Source organism: Nycticebus coucang, chromosome 2 (assembly GCF_027406575.1).
Source record: "Nycticebus coucang isolate mNycCou1 chromosome 2, mNycCou1.pri, whole genome shotgun sequence".
In the NCBI taxonomy this organism is placed as follows: domain Eukaryota; kingdom Metazoa; phylum Chordata; class Mammalia; order Primates; family Lorisidae; genus Nycticebus; species Nycticebus coucang.
This window is the reverse complement of record NC_069781.1, coordinates 109,379,247-109,402,627: the sequence shown is the minus strand read 5'-3', so window position 1 is coordinate 109,402,627 and position 23,381 is coordinate 109,379,247. Positions and strand designations below refer to the sequence as shown.

General features: G+C 39.4%; 1 protein-coding gene across 3 annotated transcripts in view; it reads right to left on the bottom strand.

The window, feature by feature from the left end:
- SPIN1 (spindlin 1) overlaps positions 1 to 23,381 on the bottom strand; it is a 123,339-nt gene that overhangs the window by 60,313 nt on the left and 39,645 nt on the right. For 2 of the 3 annotated variants that reach the window (XM_053578629.1, XM_053578636.1), the window contains exon 2: positions 13,536 to 13,745. The exons of the other annotated variant lie outside the window; for it this stretch is intronic. In XM_053578629.1, the coding sequence (XP_053434604.1) occupies positions 13,536 to 13,587 (52 nt within the window). In that variant the 5' untranslated portion in view covers positions 13,588 to 13,745. The remainder of the gene's footprint in view (positions 1 to 13,535; positions 13,746 to 23,381) is intronic. 3 annotated transcript variants of the gene reach the window in all.

The following is a 23,381-nucleotide window of genomic DNA, read 5'->3' as shown; positions in this document are numbered from 1 at the left end:
AGTTTTGACACACAGGGTAAGTGGATAGCCACTTCAGCAGTGATTCCAGCGACAAGCACTTCCCTGAGAAAGCTTCTGCTCAATAAGTGAACAAGTTCAAAGTGCCTTTTAAGTGGGCTGAAGAGAGATTTAGGGTGTCTACCTGCTGGGGTTTGAGAAACTAACAGCCTCCAGTCGTATCAGAACTATGATTAACATCTCATACCCCAGAAGACCACGTGTTGCCCAGACACATATACATACTGCTTTGTTTTTGGTTGTCTGGTTTTTTTCTTTTTCTTGGTTTGGTTGTTTGTTTATTTTGATGTTGTGGATTGTTGTTTTGCTTTTTAAGTTCAACCTTTTCCATACAGATCTTTTTCTTTCTCAATTTTTCTAGTTTAATTATAATTTCCCATTGCTGCCCTTTTCAATAATTACAACTTCATTTTTCTTAGTGTTTCTACCGCTATTATTTGGTTTTTCCAGCCAATTTTATCCTGTAAAGTTTTCTGTTTGCTTGTTTGGGTTTGATTTATAGCATTTTTGTCTTTCCGCTCTACATGGTGGAGGTGGGGTACTGTGTCTGATCAGGTTAGCAAAGAGGTGCTGACCTCAAGGGAACCACTCAACTGGGCAGCCCCAGAAGGTGGTTTTTTTTTTTTTAAGGTTGTATCAAAGTACCCTACTGTACACCTATATTGCTCTGTCTCCCTCTTTCTGTGCCTCTCTTCCTTTTGTCAATATTCCCTTTACCCAGCCCCTCTCCTTTCTCTATTTTTCTTTTTTTTTCCTTAACACTCGGTCCTCCTTTCTTTCCTCCCTTTTTTGCTCTTAAACCTTCTCACCCTTCTGGCCTGTAACCCTTACTCCACAGGCATCAGAACTTAAAGAGCAAGAGGAAGTGAAAGGAAAATTAGGGCAAGGAAACAGATAAAAGAAATCATCCATGAGGAAGAATCAGCAGAAAACTCCAGGCAACATGCAGAACCAGTCCAGAACAACCCCGCCAAGGGACCATGAGGTAGCTACTGCAGAGGATTCCACCTATACAGAAATGTTAGGAATGACAGAAAGGGAATTTAGAATACACATGTTGAAAACAATGAAAGAAATGATGGAAATAATGAAGGAAACTGCTAATAAAGTGGAAAATAACCAAAAGGAAATCCAAAAATAAAATCAAATCAGAGATGAACGATATGAAGAATATAAAAAGGATATAGCAGAGTTGAAGGAAATGAAACAGTCAACCAAGGAACTTAAAGATGCAATGGAAAGTATCAGCAACAGGTTAGACCATGCAGAAGAAAGAATTTCAGAGGTAGAAGACAAAGTTTTTGAGATAACTCAGATAGTAAAAGAGGCAGAAAAGAAGAGAGAGAAAGCAGAACGTTCACTGTCAGAATTATGGGACTTTATGAAGCGTTCCAACATACGAGTTATAGGAATTCCAGAAGGGGAAGAAGAATGCCCCAGAGGAATGGAAGCCATACTAGAGAATATTATAAAAGAAAATTTCCCAAATATCACCAAAGATTCTGACACACTGCTTTCAGAGGGATATCGGACCCCAGGTCGCCTCAACTCTAACCGAGCTTCTCCAAGACACATTGTGATGAACCTGTCCAAAGTCAAGACAGAAGAAAAGATTCTGCAAACTGCCAGGAGTAAGTGCCAGTTGACCTACAGTGGCAAATCCAGAGTGACCGCAGACTTCTCTAATGAAACTTTCCAAGCAAGAAGACAATGGTCATCTACCTTTAATCTACTTAAACACAGCAATTTCCAGCCCAGAATTCTGTACCCTGCTAAGCTAAGCTTCTAAATTGACAGAAAAATCAAATCATTTACGGATATACAAACATTGAGGAAATTCGCCACAAGACCAGCTCTACAGGAAATACTTCAACCTGTTCTGCACACTGACCACCACAATGGATCAGCAGTAAAGTAAGACTCAGAAATTAAAGGACAGAACCAAACCTCCACACTGATGGAAAAGATAAAACTAAGCAATGGACTCTCACAAAATAAGACGAATAGAATAATACCACACTTATCAATTATCTCAATAAATGTTAATGGCTTGAATTCCCCACTGAAGAGACATAGATTGGTTGACTGGATTAAAAAGCACAAGCCATCCATTTGCTGTCTCCAAGAAACACACCTGGCTTCAAAAGACAAATTAAAGCTCTGAGTCAAGGGTTGGAAGACAATTTTTCAGGCAAATGGAATTCAGAAGAAAAGAGGAGTTGCAATCTTATTTTCAGATACATGTGTATTTAAAGCAACTAAAGTCAAAAAAGACAAAGATGGTCACTTTATATTGGTCAAGGGAAAAATACAACAAGAAGACATTTCAATTCTAAATATCTATGCACCCAATTTAAATGCTCCCAGATTCTTCAAACAGACCTTACTCAGTCTGAGCAAAATGAGATCTGATAATACCATAATAACAGGGGACCTTAACACTCCTCTTACAGAGCTGGACAGATCCTCTAAACAGAAATTAAACAAGGATATAAGAGACTTAAATGAGACCCTAGAACAACTGTGCTTGATAGACGCATATAGAACACTCCATCCCAAAGATAAAGAATATACATTCTTCTCATCACCCCATGGAACATTCTCTAAAATTGATCATATCCTGGGACACAAAACAAATATCAACAGAATCAAAAGAATTGAAATTTTACCTTGTATCTTCTCAGACCATAAGGCACTAAAGGTGGAACTCAACTCTAACAAAAATGCTCCACCCCACCCAAAGGCATGGAAATTAAACAATCTTCTGCTGAATAACAGATGGGTGAAGGAAGAAATAAAACAGGAAATCATTAACTTCCTTGAGCATAACAATGAAGACACAAGCTACCAAAACCTGTGGGATACTGCAAAAGCAGTTTTGAGAGGAAAATTCATCACTTTAGATGCCTACATTCGAAAAACAGAAAGAGAGCACATCAACAATCTCACAAGAGATCTTATGGAATTGGAAAAAGAAGAACAATCTAAGCCTAAACTCAGTAGAAGAAAAGAAATATCCAAAATCAAATCAGAGATCAATGAAATTGAAAACAAAAGAATCATTCAGAAAATTAATGAAACAAGGAGTTGGTTTTTTGAAAAAATAAATAAAATAGATAAACCATGGGCCAGACTAACAAGGAATAGAAAAGTAAAATCTCTAGTAACCTCAATCAGAAATGATAAAGGGGAAATAACAACTGATCCCACAGAGATACAAGAGATCATCTCTGAATACTACCAGAAACTCTATGCTCAGAAATTGACAATGCAAAGGAAATGGATCAATATTTGGGATCACACCCTCTCCCTAGACTTATCCAGGAAGAAATAGAGCTCCTGAACAAACCAGTTTCAAGCACTGAGATCAAAGAAACAATAAAAAATCTTCCGACCAAAAAATGCCCTGGTCCAGATGGCTTCACTCCAGAATTCTATCAAACCTTCAAGGAAGAGCTTATTCCTGTACTGCAGAAATTATTCCAAAAAATTGAGGAAGAAGGAATCTTCCCCAACACATTCTATGAAGCAAACATCACCCTGATACCAAAACCAGGACAAGACCCAAACAAGAAGGATAATTTCAGACCAATCTCACTCATGAACACAGACGCAAAAATTCTCAACAAAATCCTAGCCAATAGATTACAGCTTATCATCAAAAAAGTCATTCATCATGATCAAGTAGGCTTCATCCCAGGGATGCAAGGCTGGTTTAACATACGCAAGTCCGTAAACGTTATCCACCATATTAACAGAGTCAAAAATAAAGATCACATAATCCTCTCAATAGATGCAGAAAAAGCATTTGATAAAATCCAGCATCCTTTTCTAATTAGAACACTGAAGAGTATAGGCATAGGTGGCACATTTCTAAAACTGATTGAAGCTATCTATGACAAACCCACAGCCAATGTTTTACTGAATGGAGTAAAACTGAAAGCTTTTCCTCTTAGAACTGGAACCAGACAAGGTTGTCCTCTGTCACCTTTACTATTCAACGTAGTGCTGGAAGTTCTAGCCAATACAATTAGGCAAGACAAGGAAATAAAGGGAATCCAAATGGGAGCAGAGGAGGTCAAACTCTCCCTCTTTGCTGATGACATGATCTTATACTTAGAGAACCCCAAAGACACAACCACAAGACTCCTAGAAGTCATCAAAAAATACAGTAATGTTTCAGGATATAAAATCAATGTCCACAAGTCAGTAGCCTTTGTGTACACCAATAACAGTCAAGATGAGAAGCTAATTAAGGACACAACTCCCTTCACCATAGTGTCAAAGAAAATGAAATACCTAGGAATATACCTAACGAAGGAGGTTGAAGGACCTCTATAAAGAAAACTATGAAATCCAAAGGAAATAGCAGAGGATATTAACAAATGAAAGAACATACCATGCTCATGATGGGAAGAATCAACATTGTTAAAATGTCTATACTTCCCAAAGCAATCTACCTATTCAATGCCATTCCTATCAAAATACCAACATCGGATTTGGAAAAAATGATTCTGCGTTTTGTATGGAACCGGAAAAAAACCCGTATAGCTAAGGCAGTTCTCTGTAACAAAAATAAAGCTGGGGGCATCAGCATACCAGATTTTAGTCTGTACTACAAAGCCATAGTGCTCAAGACAGCCTGGTACTGGCACAAAAACAGAGACATAGACACTTGGAATCCAATTGAAAACCAAGAAATGAAACTAACATTTTACAACCACCTAATCTTTGATAAACCAAACAAGAACATACCTTGGGGGAAAGACTCCCTAATTCAATAAATGGTGTTGGGAGAACTGGATGTCTACATGTAAAAGACTGAAACTGGACCCACACCTTTCCCCACTCACAAAAATTGATTCAAGATGGATAAAGGACTTAAATTTAAGGCATGAAACAATAAAAATCCTCCAAGAAAGCATAGGAAAAACACTGGAAGATATTGGCCTGGGGGAAGACTTCATGAAGAAGACTGCCATGGCAATTGCAACAACAACAAAAATAAACAAATGGGACTTCATGAAACTGAAAAGCTTCTGTACAGCTAAGGAGACAATAACCAAAGCAAAGGGACAACCTACACAATGGGAAAGGATATTTGCATATTTTCAATCAGACAAAAGCTTGATAACTAGGATCTATAGAGAACTCAAATTAATCCACATGAAAAAAGCCAACAATCCCTTATATCAATGGGCAAGAGACATGAATAGAACTTTCTCTAAAGATGACAGACGAATAGGTAACAAACACATGAAAAAATGTTCATCATCTCTATATATTAGAGAAATGCAAATCAAAACAACCCTGAGATATCATCTAACCCCAGTGAGAATGGCCCACATCACAAAAATCTCAAAACTGCAGATGCTGGCGTGGATGTGGAGAGAAGGAACACTTTTACATTGCTGGTGGGACTGCAAACTAGTACAACCTTTCTGGAAGGAAGTATGGAGAAACCTCAAAGCACTCAAGCCAGACCTCCCATTTGATCCTGCAATCTCATTACTGGGCATCTACACAGAAGGAAAGAAATCCTTTTATCATAAGGACACTTGTACTAGACTGTTTATTGCAGTTCAATTTACAATCGCCAAAATGTGAAAACAGCCTAAATGCCCACCAACCCAGGATGGATTAACCAGCTGTGGTATATGTATACCATGGAATACTATTCAGCCATTAAAAAAAATGGAGACTTTACATCCTTCGTATTAACCTGGATGGACGTGGAAGACATTATTCTTAGCATCACAAGAATGGAGAAGCATGAATCCTATGTACTCATGTTTGATATGAGGACAATTAATGACAATTATGGTTATGGGGGGGGAACAGAAAGAGGGAAGGAGGGAGGTGGGTGGGGCCTTGGTGTGTGTCACACTTTATGGGGGCAAGACATGATTGCAAGAGGGACTTTACCTAACAATTGCAATCAGTGTAACCTGGCTTATTGTACCCTCGATGAATCCCCAACAATAAAAATAAAAAGAAAGAAAAAAAAAATTCTGACTGAATTTGTATTTCCAACCTTCAATATTAAGCAAACAATGGACTAAGCATGACTGTAGAATAAACAGAATGTCAATGGAAAGTGTCAAAAAAAACTTCTGTGTACATTTTCAAAAATTAATACATATAGACAATGTCAAACACAAAAGCAAATATGAATGAATTTCCATGTGCCCTCCACTTGCAGCTTTAACTCATTCACTGTCTATTCTTAATGCTGCTTAAAGATGTACATTCTTCACTTGGCAAGAGTACAAAACACAAAAGGGAAGGTATGACATCCAAGAAACAAGGTGATTTGACAGAAAAAAAGAGGAAAAATAAATCCATAAAATGGCAATATTGGGCCGGGCTAGGTGGCTCACACCTGTAATCTTAGCACTCTGGGAGACCAAGTCAGGTAGACTAACTGAGCTCATAACTCATGGGTTGGAGACCAGCCTGAGCCAGAGCGAGACCCTATCTCTAAAAGTAGCTGGACCATTTTCTTCTTGACATTAACCACATAAATTTGGATCAACATTTCCCTAACTTCACTTCTGCTCTTGCCAACTTTAAAAATCTAATGTTTGCTTATAGCTCTAATGGCACCTGTAGTCTCAGCTAATTGGGAGGCTGAGGCAAGAGGATCACTTGAGCCCAAGAGTTTGAGGTTGCTCTGAGCTGTAACACAATGGCACTCTACCCAGGGTGACACAGTGAGACTCTATCTCAAAAAATAAAATAAAATGGCAATATTATATCAGGTCTAGGAGCAATCAACACAAATTAGAAAATGCAAAACGTGGTAGAAAAACATAAAACAGAAGGATCATCTACCACATTTGTGTATGAAATTATACTAAGAGGGGTTACAAAACTGTTGACGAGTTTACAAGACCAAGTTTCTAAGAAATTTAAGCAAATAGAAAAAGAAGCAATCACTACACTCCAGGATAACAAAACATGAAACAAAAAGGGTATACGGCATTACTTGGCTCAATGGTGTTCAGTATGTATATATAACTTTTATAGTAGAAACAGTATGTATGATTTTAGCCAAAAATGTTAGGCCTAGTGTGCCTAGGCTAAGGTGGAAAAGTGTTAGGCCGAGGCTAAAGTGGAAAAATACCACTTAACTCCTGGTAAATTTCCAGGCTTCAAGCTTTCAAAAAAATAGAGTAAGTGTAGTTCCCTCCCGAGCTAGATAGGAAAGTACTAATTGATTTCTTGCTTCTAGTTCACTCTCAATTTCTTGCTTGGCTAACTCCCTGGGAAACAGACCAGGAGATACCAACTGTCCCCGGAATGACCTTTAAAAAAATACCAGGTGGGGAAAGTACTGAAACAAAGATGTATAACTAACTAACCACAAAATTCTGTTTCTGTACAATGCTTGCTAACCTACTGAGATGCACCTAGGCAGCCTGCATGCCAACAAGGATGCAGACTAAGCCTTAAAAACCCGACCCCTTAAGCACTTGGGGTTGCTCTCAGAAACTCCTCATTGGGACACTGAGGCAGTTGCCAGCCAGCTGGCCGGCTCTTCAATAAAAGATTCCTTTGCAAATTCAGCTTGTCTGGCTGTGTTGTCTCTGGGGGAACTCCTAAGCATAACAAAAATATTATCACGAGGCTGTTAGGAAAGGAAGATGTTCTATGAAAAAAACCCAAAATCCTCAAGAAAAGTCAATACAAGTAGTTCTCAAGTTACAAACATCCAACTAAAGTCCGAAACACATTTACGAACGAAGGCTATTATAGAAAACAAGTAAATGTACCTGTTCCAACTTCCATACAAATTCAACTTAAGAATGTACAGAACCTATTTTGTTCATAACCTGGGAACTGCATTGTAATATCTAAGATAGGTGTATCGAGAGGAATTCATATACTCTTATTATTTACAAATCAGAAAGATAAAAATAAGAATGAATTAAAAGTGTTACCTGCATACGGTTTTTTGTTATAAGCCTTTTAGCACTATCTGACATCTTTAACTACAAAGCTATATCAAAGTGATAAAAACTAAGTTTTAAAAGAAAAAATATTTGCAAGAAATAATGCAAAAACATTGGTTAAATGTAAGTATCAGGTATATGGACATCTATTTTTACCATTCCCTGTACCATTGCTATGATTAAAATATGCCATAAATGGGCAAATACTGGAGCCTTTGCCAGTCAAAATAGAGGCTAACATGGGAAAACGTGAAAAAAACTTACTACCCAATATTCTTAGGAATACATAAACTACTACTTTAGTAACCAATTAAATGCAACGTAAAACATACATAAATTTTTAAGTTACTTTCAAAATAGAAATTCCTAATATGTCGCACAAGATAGAGAATTTAAAGGCTGTCCCCAGCACATGGCCATTGGCGGTTCGTGACGCTTCCCCAGCTGCCTGCCACCACTGCTGCCTCCCTCCAGTCAGTCTCCCTGCTCCAGTGCCCTCCCTACTCCGTTGCCCTCCCTGTTGGCTTCCCTTTACAGCTTTGCCCAGCAACCAGGAGCCAGGGGTGCTCTGCTGCCGCCTAAATGCAGAGTCTACAATGAGACTAAAATCTATGAGGCGCTGTCAATACGGTGCACCTGAGTCATGAAGGGGCTGAGGTCCCTCAGATGCATGTGACTGACCATACACCAACAGGCAGCCTTCTGAAAGTGAAACCACAGAAGTTTTAACAGACAGTGAGGATCACCTGTGGCAAGAATGCAGCTCTGACCACACTCAGCTGCCATCTTTCTTGAAGGCTTTGGAGCTGCCCAAAACCCAAGCATGTTTGCCATGGAGAAGAAGGAGTGCAGAGTTGATAAAGGCATTGAGCATGTCCTGAAGAACCTCCACCAGACCGGGAAGCCCATCAGCTTATGCTGGCATAGCTCCTCTCCTCATGGCCAAAGTGCTCAGATGTGTCAAAGTCACCATGGGCCATGAGCAGGAGGAGGGGGCAAGTGGTCCTATACCGCAACTGAGGAAGCCAGGTCATCAAAGCCTAGGTGCCAAGCACTATTGGAAAGGAAGTGGCCAAATCTCACATGGGACCAAAGACAAGGAGTTCATGACCCCTGCCTTCAGGTGTGAGATGGTCTCCACCAAACCAAAGATGGGATTAGAGCTATGGTGAAAAAGGTGCTGGAACTTGCTGGCAAGTGAAATGCACAGAAGGCACCCAATGTAGAGCTGTGTACTGACTTCACCCACCTGTCCCAGAGCTGACAGCAGATTTCTGTCCATCTAAGAATAGGGCAGGAGTTTCCTTTCTACCTAAGAAGGTAAGTCTGGATAGGTGGGGGACATCTGAGACATTTGTTCCATGGAAACAGCGGAGAGGTGGCTGATGATTTAGTCTCTGCCTAAAACAGTAGTGACCTCCCTTGCTGTGCCTCTGAAAACTTACACCTGAGCCGCTTTTTCAGGATGAGGACAGGTAGAGAAATACTAACCTACAATTTTAGGTGTGACAATTCATTTAGTTTTGGGAAGAAAAAAAGTTTTAAGCTTATAGGTCTGCTAATCAAGAAACCAAAAAGACTATGTTTATAAATAGATTGATTCTCTACCTGAAGAAAACTTGGGCTAATTACAATAAGAGATTTTCTATAGCAGTTCCTTTGGCCATGGGGAATATATTCCTTTCCAAAATAGAAACTTCTCAGATGTTTTATTTTAGGCCTTCTCAAACTGGTAAATGAGGAATATAAATGTGATGTCTTTTTAAAAATTTTTTAAAATTTTAATTTTCAAAATTTTCTTGATCACTCATACTTCATTGTCAAAGACAATGTCATGTACCGGGTGTGATAGCAGGCACTGGAAGTTACCTAACCCAATCTGTTTACTATCTTAAAACACAGCCACAAATTCTTATACACTCCTTCCATCAAGTATAGGGTCCAGGCTAGCCCTCTCCTGCAGCCTTGGTAGGCCTGTGTTACTGCCTCAATGAACAGAATGCAGCAGAATTGAAGGACAGAAAAGGCCATACCAGTCCCAATATCTCTTGGGACTCTCTAGAAGTCAACATAATAAAATAAAAATAATAATAATAAAAATAAAATAAAATAAAGCCTCATAATAAAGAGATGCCTCCTAGGGGCTAGGAGGCACTGCTATTAAGTGCGGAGCCCAAGAACTAAATGAGTGGGGAAGCCTTTCAGATTCAGATGGCCTTTGCCTAAAGGCATAGCAAAGCCACCACACATACCAACTCCAGAATGCTTACCTGCCCTTCTTGCTACAGAACACAAATGAATTCTTTTGTAGGTGACTTTCCTTTTATTTGCAAATGAACATATGCATATTGGATATAGGGCTTTAAAGCAACTAAGCATTTGTCTATGTTAACAGGAAGAATAATTAAGATTTAATTTTAAAAACAATACTGATCAAGGGGTCAGCAATCTTCTCCCAAATGGGTATACTACTGTGATATCATGAAATATCTATTTGGTCTTTCTGTTCATTTCCTGACTTATGGCTTTTAAAACCCTTGAAATCTCAGGAATCAGTTTTTTGTATACTAATGAAATAACTGGTACCTGGAGACCCCTACATACCTGAGGATAGGGGCTGGGCTCTAGAAGGACCAAGGCACTGAAGGGTATGGGAAGCTAAAAGGTTGAGTTGATCACAATAGGCCAATAATGCAATCAATCATGCTTATATAATGAAGCCTCCATTAAAAACTCCAAAGGGAAGGATCTGAAGAGCTTCCACACAGAAGAACACTATCTGGGAAGTTCCTGGAGGGTGGTGCACATACACCCCTTCCACCTCCCTTGCCCATCCATCTCTTCATCTGGCTGCTCGTGTGTGCTTTCTAATGTGTAGTGTTTATCTGAGTTCTGTAAGCTGCTCTAGCAAATTAATCAAGTCCAGGAGGGATGGGAACCCCAATTTACAGCTTGTCAGTCAGAAGTTACAGAGTCTCAGACTAGCACTGGAACTGGATTCTAAAGTTAAAGACAGCCTTGTGGGACTGAGTCCTCAACGTGTGGCTCTAACACTATCTCCAGGCAGACAGTGCCAGAACTTAATTGGCTACAGAACTGTCTGGTTGCTGGTAGGCAGCAAACTCTCTTTCATATCTCCTTAACTACATAACAGATGAAATAACCCCATGGTTTCTTACGCTAAAATATCTAACAAGAGGCCAAGTGGAATTTACACAGAATCTGCTTTATCTTTGGCCCTACGCTATACGCTGTAAGAAATGACAAAGAAAAAAAACAGAAGCTGCAAGTACTTGTCAGGAATAATCTCCCCTTTTTAATGAAAAAAAAAAAAAAAAAACCTCGTGGTTGAGTTCCTTCAGTTATTTATACCATACTACACAACTTTATTCAGCCAGCTTTCTTCCTAAAGAGGAAGGAAGGCTTCCAAATCAATAAAGAAAACAGAAAGCTCTGTGGTCAGGGCACCGGCCACATGCACTGGGGCTGGTGGTGGGTTTGAACCCAGCCCCAGCCTGCTGAAACAAAACAAACAAGCCAGGCATTGTGGCAGGCACCCTGTAGTCCCAGGTACTAGGCAGGCTGCCGCAAGAGAATCGCTTGAGCCCAAGAGTTTGAGGTTGCTCTGAGCTATGACACCATAGCACTCTACTGAGAGCAACAAAGTAAAACTCTGTCTCAATTTAAAAAAAGAAAGAAAAGAAAAAATAGGAAAGGAAAGAAAACAGGAGTGTTGAATGTGAATGGTGTACATAATAGAACTTTGAAAATGAACTACTATTTCAAATGACAGAAACCCGGGAAGTTTCACCAGTCAATAAACATCACACAACAATTTTTTCAATTAATAAGAAATTATTTCTTTGTAAACAATATGCTCAACAATGTTATTAAATATGCCAGGAACCTAGCGTTTATTTGACACACATATCATTTAGCCTTGAACCTCAATAGGTACATTAACAGTCCCAGTTTTAGATGAGAAAAACTAAGCCTCAAGAAGACCAAGAAATTGGGGCGGTGCCTGTGGCTCGGTGGGTTGGGCGCCAGCCCCATATGCCGAGGGTGGTGGGTTTAAACCCGACCCTGGCCAAACTGCAACAAAAAAATAGCCGGGCGTGTGGCAGGCGACTATAGTCTCAGCTGCTTAGGAGGGTGAGGGCAATAAAGTGAGACTCTGTCTCTACAAAAAAAAAAAAAAAAAAGACTAAGAAATGCACCAATGTTTATATATACAACTAATAAAAGAGAGCTGGGATTCTGAATGATAAACTCTAAGATGATTTACACTTAAGTCAGTACTCTCCCAAATTAATCTTATTTTTATCTTTTTGAGACAAGAATCTCAAGCTGTTGCCCTGGGTAGAGTGCCATGGCATCACAGCTCACAGCAACCTCCAACTTTGGGCTCCAGTGATCCTCTTGCCTCAGTTTTTAATTTTTTTCTTTCTTTTTTTTTTTTTGCAGTTTGAACCTACCACCTCCAGTATATGGGGTCAACGCCCTACTCCTTTAAGCCACATGCACCACCCCCAGTTTTTTCTATTTTTAGTAGAGACAAGGTCTTGTTTTGCTCAGGCTGGTCTTGAACTCATGAGCTCAAGCAATGCCCCTGCCTCAGCCTCCCAGAGTGCTAGGATTACAGGCGTGAGCCACTGCACCCAGCCCCAAATTAATCTTATTGATGAACTGAACAAGTAAATCAATATTACCTTTATGAGAGGAGCTAAATAAAGATCAATCCTGTGACTTTCCTACAAAGGAACTAAAAATACTATAATAAATAAATATAATAGTTCTAAATCACACAGGAAACAAATTTATAATATTAATTTTACTGCCATAATTCCAAGATTCATTTATCCAATTACCTTAAAATGTTATGAACAGATTTTTTTTCAACCTTCAAATTTAGTATGGAATGGAGAAAAATGTTAAGTCCCAAAGAAATATCACTTATTTTACAGTATATCCTGTAAGATTCTGTCTATCTTTGTTTTATGGGGGGTTAAAAAAAAAAAATCAGGTGAAGTCTAAAAACTTCTATTCAAGTTGTATTAGGTGTGTACCACAAAAATAAAAATGAATGTAATTTTTATGAACTGTTCATTTCATTTCCATAACAGTAAAGTTCCTTCAAATAAATACACAAAAAAATTCTGAGATTTTATTCCTTAAAAGCTTTATTTCTTAAAGCTGTTCAACATCCTAAATCTCACTAAATCTAATACTTCACTTTCATTTCTTCTTTCCAAAAGAACTCCTTTATTTTACTATAATCCTATTATAGGCATTTATAATTACATCCACAATTTGCTAGAGCAGTGGTTCTCAACCTTCCCAATGCCACGGCCCTTTAATATAGTTCCTGTGGGTTGCAACAAGGTTAAACAGAAAAAATTTTAGTGACCACTCCCTTTCAAGAAACGTAAATTTATTTCTTCATGTATATATATGTATAAAATACTATAAATCACAAAGCTTCAAGAATAGTAAACCACTATGTATTATGTAAAAGTACTCCTCATTATTCTAAAATATGCTCAGAACCACAATGCCTACCTGCATCAGCTCTGGACCGCTGGCCAGGTGTCTTTCCGAATGGGGTCTTCATTCATCTGTATTTACGTGAGCAGCAGAGCTGCTGGACTAGGGTGAAAATTCAATATTCTCCAATTTGAAACTTTTCACAGAATGTTAAGTGTTCTCGTTAATCCACCATCCAAGTGTTTCTTTTACAAGTTCAGCAAAAATTGTGAAATCATAAGCACTCTGTAAAACAGTGAAACAGTTCATTACTACAGCATCAAAAGAGCAAAATTATGCCTACTGAGCCATTAAATGTAACATAAAAGTTTAAACATAAATACTAGCTTAAATGCACTTTGCCCCCAAAACAACTAAGTTTATTTCCCAAGATATGGGTTCCTAGAACAGATTAAAACAGAAGGAGAAAAAAAAAAAGGCACTAGATCCTTTAAAAGAGAAAGCTTAGGACATATCCAGGACTCAAAAGTTAAGTTCCTCAGAGATCAACTGGAACACAGCTCTGATTTCCCCTTTCTTTCCTAATGCCTTCTGCAGCTCAAAATCAAAAAAAGGTAGAGGCCAGAATTTAGAGATGGTCTGGCCCATTTTTCTGAAGGGACACAAATAGCCTGAGAGTTTGAGGATATGCGATGAGGATGTAAAGTCACCAGTGGAGGCAGAGTGCAAGGACAGAGTAAAGGCAGCATGGGAAATGCTATCCAAGAAAGTACACATGGGCCACACCCGTAGCTCAGTGGGTAGGGCACCGGTCACATACACCCAAGGATGTTGGTTTGAACCCAGCCGAGGCCAGCTAAACAACAAAGACAATTGCAACAAAAAAAATAGCTGGGCATTGTGGCAGGCACCCGTAGTCCCAACTACTTGGGAGGCTGAGGCAAGAGAATTACTTGGGCCCAAGAATTTGAAGTTGCTGTGAGCTGTGACACGATGACACTCTACCCAGGGCGACATAATGAGATTCTGTCTCAAAAAAAAAAAAAAAAAAAGAATACACAGCAAGTTGAAGCTCGGTAGGTCAGCAGTCTTGGAAAAGAAGGATCACAGTCAACAGACTTTGCTTTTCCCTTTCTGATCACAAGCCAGAAGAAAAGTCCAGTAACTTCAGAGGAGCCTCAAATAAAGTTCCTCACCCATGCAAATGTTAATTCATTTTATGGAAGCAGTTTGTCATTTAAACCAAATTTGGTGGCCCACGCATGTAATCCTAGCATTCTGGGAGGCTGAGGAGGGTGGATTGCCTGAGCGAAAGTGAAACCTAATCTCTACCAAAAATAGAAAAACTTAGGCAAGAGGATCGCTTGAGCCCAAGAGTCAGAGGTTGCTGTGAGCTATGACACTACAGCACTCTACCAGGGTGACAGCTTGATATTCTGCCTCAAAAAAAAAAAAGAAAAGAAAAGAAAAGAAAAAGAAAAAGAAATAAATAATAAACCAAATCTGGTTTCAGAGGCTTATAATCCACATAAAACTTTTTCATACATGTTCTCATAAAATATGAAAATTATGTACCACAAATTTCACTGAACCATAACTGCATTTGGTTCTTCTGAATTAGTCTTTATATCTACAACTTACAGCCATGTGTTCCCAGGTTTAAGAGTGGAAGGGAATGTTTAGTTAGTTATCCAGGGTCTAAACTATGTATAATAGCTAAATAATAGGTCCCACACTGACTTATTTAATGTGACTTTGAATCCTCTTCTCCCAGACTACCAAAGCTCTCCAAAAGGTAAGTCTGTCTTTAGCAAAGTGCTTTCTGCCCACCATACGATGCTACCCACCAACAGAACAAGGAACAAATTACATATATATAATTTTTTTTTTTTTTTTTGAGACAGAGTCTCACTCTGTCACCCTTAGTAGAGTGCCATTGTGTCACAACTCACAGCAACCTCAAACTCTTGGGCTTAAGTGATTCTCATGCCTCAGCCTCCCAAGTAGCTGGGGCCACAACACCCGGCTATTCTTTTCTTGTTATTATTGCAGTTGTCATTTTATCTGGCCCAGGCTGGGTTTGAACCCGCTACCCTCAGTATATGTGGCCAGCGCCCTACCTACTGAGCTGCCTGGAACAAATTATATTTTTTAAAAAATTAATGATTTTAGGCTGGGCACAGTGGCTCATGCCTGTAATCCCAGCACTATGGGAAGTCAAGGCAGGTAGACTGCCTGAGCTCACAAGTTGGAAACCAGCCTGAGCCAGAACAAGACCCATTCTCTAAAAATAGCTGGGTGTCATGGCAGGCACCTGTAGTCCCAGGTACTTGTGAGGCTGAGGCAAGAGAATCACTTGAGCCCAAGAGTTTGAGGTTGCTGTGAGCTATGACATTACAGCACTCTATCTAGCAAGGGTGACAAAGTGAAACTCTGTCTCCAAAAAAAAAAAGAAAAGAAATAATGATTTTATAATTAAGTCATTCAACAAATATTCACTGAATGCCTACTGTTCAAAGCTTAGGGAATTGGGGAAGATAGTAAACAAATAGGTATGGAAAAATGTGTCAAATGGCCATAAAAAATGCTGAGAAATATATAGGAGCAGCACCTTTTCGGGAGGTAACTGTTCCCAATGCAAGGTTAAGTGAGGTCTCCACTGTTTCAAATGGTCTTCCTGAGAGATAACATCCAGTCTGTCTCACTCACCAATGACCTGTGAAGACCAAACTTCAGATGAAGGCCATGGGCACAATTAGTTGCTTACTCATCTTTCCTTAAGAGCCTATTTAACCGCCATACCAAGCCTCACATTCCTCTTTTCCCTCCATTCAACTCTCTTCCCACACTGACCTATCCAAAGGGACCTTTGAACCCTCCTAACCCAGACTCTGGAAAGCTCTCCAAAAGGCAAGTGTGTCTTTAGCAAAATTTGGTCTGCCACCATATGATTCCACACACCAACAGCTTCCTTAAACAGTGGGTGATTTTATTCCTCAATAGACATCCTTATACACTTCTACTTCAAAACCTCAACTTCAAAGCATGTGCCGTTAACAGACTGGATTGTTATCTCTCAAGACCATTTGAAACAGTGGGGACCTCACTTAACCTTGCATTGGGAGCAGTCCCAAAAAGGTACTGCTCCTATATATTTCTCAGCATCTACCTTTTTGTTAGTCTTCTACCTATTAATCTTCCAGTTATCTGTACATACTTTAAGATTTTGATATCTGGTTTGCTTCTTTTCTACCACAATTTCCATCAATATTCTTGGCAACCTCTACACTGACATATACAATCCTTACAATACTTGCCCCCTCGGCTCTTAAGACATCCTAACTTCAAACCACTCAACCTACATATCAGCTATTTTCAGAGTTAGAACCTAGAAGTATTTATCACCAATAGCATAATGGCAATAGCCCCAATCAAGTATCTTGCATTCAAATTCAACTGTGATCATTCCAGTGTTCTTACACTACACTCTCACTCCAACAGTTCTTAGATGCAGCTACCACCTCTAACTTATAGCTTTACTGATCATCCCATACTTCCCTCAGGGACTAACTTCCCTCACCACTCAGCTTAGATCTCATGGATGATAAATCACAATCACAATGGTTATTACTCCCTTGCTTATCTCAATTTCCTTACTCTTCTCTTCCTGTCATTGTATGGCAAATCCCTAACCCACCTCCCTTCATAGTGTGCTTACAACTTAAAGCAATTTAAACGTGGATTAAAGACATAATTTCACTTCAAATTGATAATGTCATCTCTCAAGCAAGCTTGCGACAATACTACCCACATCCTCAGCAGGTAAGCTTGCTATTGGCTAGGAAAACAGAAGCAAACAAAAGACAACAACTCATCATCCTACCACCAAACTGACCTATGTATTAGTACCCCGTTTCCCCGAAAATAAGACATCCTCCGAAAATAAGACCTACTTACAGGAAAGATAAGACGTCCCCTGAAAATAAGACCTAGTGCATCTTTGGGAGCACACCTTAAAATAAGACACTGTCTTATTTTCGGGGAAACAGAGTGTACTCCTTTTGCCCCAGTAACAACAGATGTGGAAATATCCCTGCGCCACGTTAAATTCAACAGTGTCATGTTTAATTAATCCCAGCTTTGTCTGCTGTATGTATTTCTCTTTTGCCACTAGAATATTCCCATCAGCATACAGTAAATGATGCAGTATTTCTTAATTTTGAAAAACAGCCCATGATTCCACATCCTTTCTCTGCTCCTCTTTACAAAATTATTTCAAAGAGTAAGGAAATTTTTAATCCACACAATTATCTGCTCCTCTTAACTAAAGTCACTTCAATATTGGTCTAAAGTGTGCATCCTTCTCACTAGCAGATTTAAGCTTATCACAGCAATATTTTCTGTTGCTTTCAATTCACTAAAATTTCAAGTTGAACCTGGTGCTAATGAATCTGCCAGAGTTGAGTTGTCATTGCTTATCCATCCATCCACTCATCCCTCATTTCTCAAAAGTCCTCAAGCCACAAAGGGTTCGAGCAATGGTGTACTGGGTCACAGAGATTCCTCCTTCCCCCCCCCTAAATATTAACTCCAGATTATCTGCTATGAAACAGGATTTCTAAAAGCCTAAAGACTCTTGTGTTACTGCTGCTTCTTATAATACATAATTTTTCTCAGAGAAATTGGGGGCAGTTAAGGGTATAAAACAGGAGAAAATAATATATCACGAATATTGAAATAGGGAAAAACACTGAATAATTTCAGAAATAGCTAAGTTCTTTTCCTCAAGAGTGCACCATTCTTCAAGCCTACTCACTTTACAACTTCACTGTAAACTGAAAACTGAAGAAAATTAGATATCAAATCTTATGATGTAAGGTTTTGATTGTCTCTAAGGCACCTTGCCCTCTTGCAATATATAATACTGATCAACGGGTCTTAGGCACAGTTCTTCAGCTACACTGAGACCATGAAACAAACAATTGCATTCTAACCTTACACCCTGTCCCCACTCCTTCCAAAATTATTGATTTGTTCTGCCGTTTACTCATTTCTTTAACAAAGACATTCAACCCCCCAAAAAACAAATGTTTTATCTAAATCTAGTTAAGCCTTCAAACCTAATTTCCAGTTTATAAGGGAATACAGATGCTGGAACAAGTTAAACAAAATCATGATGAGACAGACAAATTAACAGAGAGAATGGACTGAAAAAAAATGGCAAAAATGTTTTCTGACTCTTTAAAACGTCCCTCACTCTCTTTAAGAACTATCATCTGGGCTCGGCGCCTGTGGCTCAAGTGGCTAAGGTGCTAGCCACATACACCTTAGCTGGCGGGTTCAAATCCAGCTCGGGCCTGCTAAACAACAATGGCGGCTGCAACCAAAAAATAGCCAGGTGTTGTGGCAGGCTCCTGTAGTCCCAGCTATTTGGGAGGCAGAGGCAGGAGAATCACTTGAGCACAGGAGTTGGAGGTTGCTATGAGCTGTGATGCCACAGCACTCTACCCAGGGCGACAGCTTGAGGCTCTGTCTCAAAAAGAAAGAAAAACAAACTATCATCTGTATCCCTGTCTCAAGCCAGCTGTCTGGAAGGGAAGGTGCAGGGAAGGTCTGGGTGGGCATCCCAGGGGGAGGGGAAGGTCACAAGATTATCTTCACCATTGATGTGCCATTAAATGTAAGCAACTACAATAGCCTAGAACTGAAAACCCTCCCTTTAGATCCTTTTAATCATTCTGTTTAGGACAATGGCATTTAGACAAGAATCTCCATCCGCATTTGCTGGCAAATTAATAAATTTCTTTTTCCTTCTTAAACCACTTGTTCTCATTCTCCTGATGCAGCCTCAGAGATGGGTGCTGAACTTTAAGTAGCATTAGAAAGGTGAAATCTGTACATGAAAATCCAGGCCTTACTCTCCAAATAGTCAATATCATAAAAAAAGAAAAATGTTAAGACACAATGATAGATGGGGGGGAAGTACTAAAAAACACCTTTAAGGCAACTGGAGAAATCCTAATAGAAACTAAGTATTAGATATTATAAAAGTACCATTAAACTTTAAAAGCACATCAAAGACACTGGTTATGCATCATAGAAAACACATGCTGAAATGTCTACAAAGGTAAGACTCACAATGTGTGGAAGTTAATTTCAATTGAGGGAAAGAAAAAAAAACATGCATAAGGGATAAAGTCAATGTCAAAAGACAAAATTACAACAATTTAGTCTAAGGATCTTAATTTGCCTTATTTGCAATTCTAGAACTGGGCATTGTTTCATTCTATAAAGCAGAATGAGCATTCCAATGAGCCAAGCAAAAGAGGTTGGTTTTATAAACAGAAGAGGCTACAGAAAGCAAAGCAAAGAAAAAAAAACTGGTCAGTCATATCAAAGTTACTTTCCTCTAAGAAGGAAATAATGAACCTGACAATAGAGAAATAACTGAATGGTTAACATCAAGTTACTTTGGGGGGTTGGGGGTGGGGAAGAATTAAAGCAGAATTAACTTCATTATAGTGTGAATTGAAACTGGCTAGCTTGGGAAATTAGCCAGTTATCTCTTGCTGCAGACTTCTTTCTGGAAAGATCAGATAACTCAGTTTGGTGACAAGGAACCTCAGCACAAGTGACTGCATTTTGATGCTATCCTAGGACAGTAGATTGTTCAAAACAATGGCCTCCTATAATTTTTATTTAACGTGAATATGGCAAATTATTTCTTAATCTAAGTGAAAGGCATATTAGTGTCTACTAATGTTATTCTTTGAAATTTCAGTTTGGGTCAAAATTTTTCATAATAAAAAGGGAAAAAAGACTTGGCACCCATAGCATAGTTGTTAAGATGCCAGCCACATACACTGAGGGTGGGGGGTTTGAACCCAGCACAGTGGCTAAACAACAATGACAATAGCCAGGGGACAGAGTGAGACTCTATTTCAAAAAAGAGGGATGGGGGGGTTGTGGGAGGGGGGGAGATCCTGGATCTTCCTTTGCTAAGTCAATCTTTATTAAATACAGTTAAGTAGCCAAGCCTGCAATTTTGCTACTCTTAAAAATATACCATGAATTTAAGTATTGAAACTCAAAATTCTCCTTCTGCAATAATCTCAAAGGAGATTACAAAATTCTCCAACTACTTACCAGTAAAATCTCTAGGAGCATTCACTATCTGTCAAACATTATTTTATTTGCTTCACATGTATTAGTATTAATTCTGTAAACTAAAATTGATAGAATCAGGTGTACCTGCCCAAATAGACCTGCCCCACCCAGGCAGGATAAGGTTCATGACCCGCCCCAGAAGAGTCAGACTCATGTCCCTCCTAGGAAATAGGAAATGCTGCCAATTGCTGCCCTCCCTGACCCTTTAAGTTCCATCCATCACAACCACATGTGGAATTCCTCTCCTGATTTCACTCCACCTGCATCTAGGTGTAAATAAAGACCACATTATTTCTTATTTTAATTTTTTTTTTTTTGAGACAGAGTCTCACTATGTCACCCTCGGTAAAGTGCCATTACATCACAGCTCACAGCAACCTTCAACTCCTGGGCTTAAATGATTCTCTTGCCTCAGCCTCCCAAGTAGCTGGGACTATATAGACCACATTACTTCTACAGAACAAGGATTCCATTTTCCTTTCCTTTCACACCTTGGAATAATCTTTCATCCTTGGGGCCGGAACCTTTCAAAAATCCTAAAACCCCCTACCAAATGAATGAGCACGAACCCTTTCTTGGTTAAAGGAATCCCAGAAAAATGCAAAAACCTGAGTTCCTGGCCATGACAGAAGGTGTTATATACCTTCCCTTTTGGAGTTCAGACACAAATGTTCAATGCATTAATATTAAAATAGAGGTAAGACCAACAAAACAAACTTAATGGCAATAAGATCATAATTAAGATCAAATCATAATTAAGACCCAAGGTATGCCAAGCAAAGGGTAAGTCATGCCCTATATGAACTAAAATAAAATCTCAAAAGTGCCCCCATCTAAATGGACTCTCCTCTTGGCCAATGGGACCCTCCCCTTCTCCCAAAATAATCCTTAAGATTGAGATGGTTACCATGAGAAGAGGGATGTTAGATACACCCAGTTATGCCCTGTCCCTTTTGGAGTTATTCTTCCTAACAATAAAATAAAAATCATTTACAGACCTAAGGCCATGTATACAACAAATATATGGCCATAGTTTGACCATTAACTCAAGCATTTCTCTTTGCTGACTCCCGGTCTCAGACAAAGCCTAACTCTTTCAGACAATTGTGAACCAAAGATTCTTGAAACCCACTTATAAGCTGTAAATCCCTCCCCCTTGAGATGTCCCACTTCTTAGGACAAACCAACATGCACCTTTCACGCATTGCTGTGTGACTTTATCTGTAATTCCTGTCTCCTTGAAATGTATAAAACCAATCTATAACCCCACAGTGAGCCACTTGGTCAAGGATTCTTGGGGGTGGCTCTAGGTCATGGTCCTCAAGTTTGGCTCAGAATAAGCCTCTTTAAATTATTTTACAAAATATAGTTTCTTTTCCATTGACACAGTAATTCCTTTCTCCCTAAAATATATAAAACCAAACTGTAACCCACTTGCCTCAGGACCACTTACTCAAGGGTCTTTAGGTTGGTGTATACTGGTGTATACCACAGGCTCAGAATAAACCCCTCTCTAAATTGCTTTTGGGGGGGGGTGTTTTCTTTTGAGACAGAATTTCACTTTGACACCCTTGGTAGAGTGCCATGGTGTCACAGCTCACAGCAACCTCAAACTCTTGGGCTCAAGTGATCCCCTTGCCTCAGCCTCCCAAGTAGCTGGGACTACAGGTGCCTGCCAACACCCAGCTAGTTTTTCTACTTTTAGTAGAAATGCGGGTCTCACATTTGCTCAGGCAGTTCTCCACCTACTAAGCTCAAGAAATCTACTCAATTTGGCATCCAAAAGTGCTAGGACTACAGGGCATGAGCCACCACGTCCAGCTTTCTAAATTGTTATTTTCAGAGTTTAGTTTTCCATTAACAACTGATATACTCGGCTCCGCGCCTGTGGCTCAAGCGGCTAAGGTGCTAGCCACGTACACCTGAGCTGGCAGGTTCATATCCAGCCCGGGCCCACCAAACAACAATGATGGCTGCAACCAAAACGTAGCTGGGCCTTGTGGCAGGAGCCTGTGGTCCCAGCTACTTGGGAGGCGGAGGCAGGAGAATCGCTTGAGCCCAGGAGTTGGAGGTTGCTGTGAGCTGTGATGCCACAGCACTCTACCCAGGGCGACAGCTTGAGACTGTCTCAAAAAAAAAAAAACGCATATGCTCCTCACAACAACTATAAGGAAAGAATTATGTGCATTACTATTCCATTTCGAAAACTAAAAAAAAAATTGCAAGGATGGGCATGGTGGCTCAGGCATGTATCCCTAGCTCTCTGGAAGGCTAAGGCAGTTGGTTTGCTTGAGCTCAGGAGTTGAAGACCAGCCCTGAACAAGAAAGAAACCCCATCTTTACAAAAAGTAGCCAGGCATTTTGAGGGCCTGTAGTCTCAGCTACTTGGGAGGCTGAGGCAAGGGGATTGCTTGAACCCCAAGAGTTTAAGGTTACTATAAAGCCATGATGCCATAGTACTCTGCCCAGAGCAATGGAGTAAAACTGTCTCAATAATAATAACTTAATCAAGGTCATACAGACTGCAAATAGCACTGCTGAGTTAATTTCCTATTTTAAAAATATAACATAAATTGCTTCCATAAAAGAGGGTACCATATAAATAAATAACAATGTATTCTGTCTCCAAAAAAGGCTGATAAATTAGTATTTCAACATTTCAGATACAAAAGCAAAATAGAATCTATATACATCAAAACATTTGTTGTCAGCTACTATCATCAAACAGTACCATTTATAAAAAGAAAATAGATT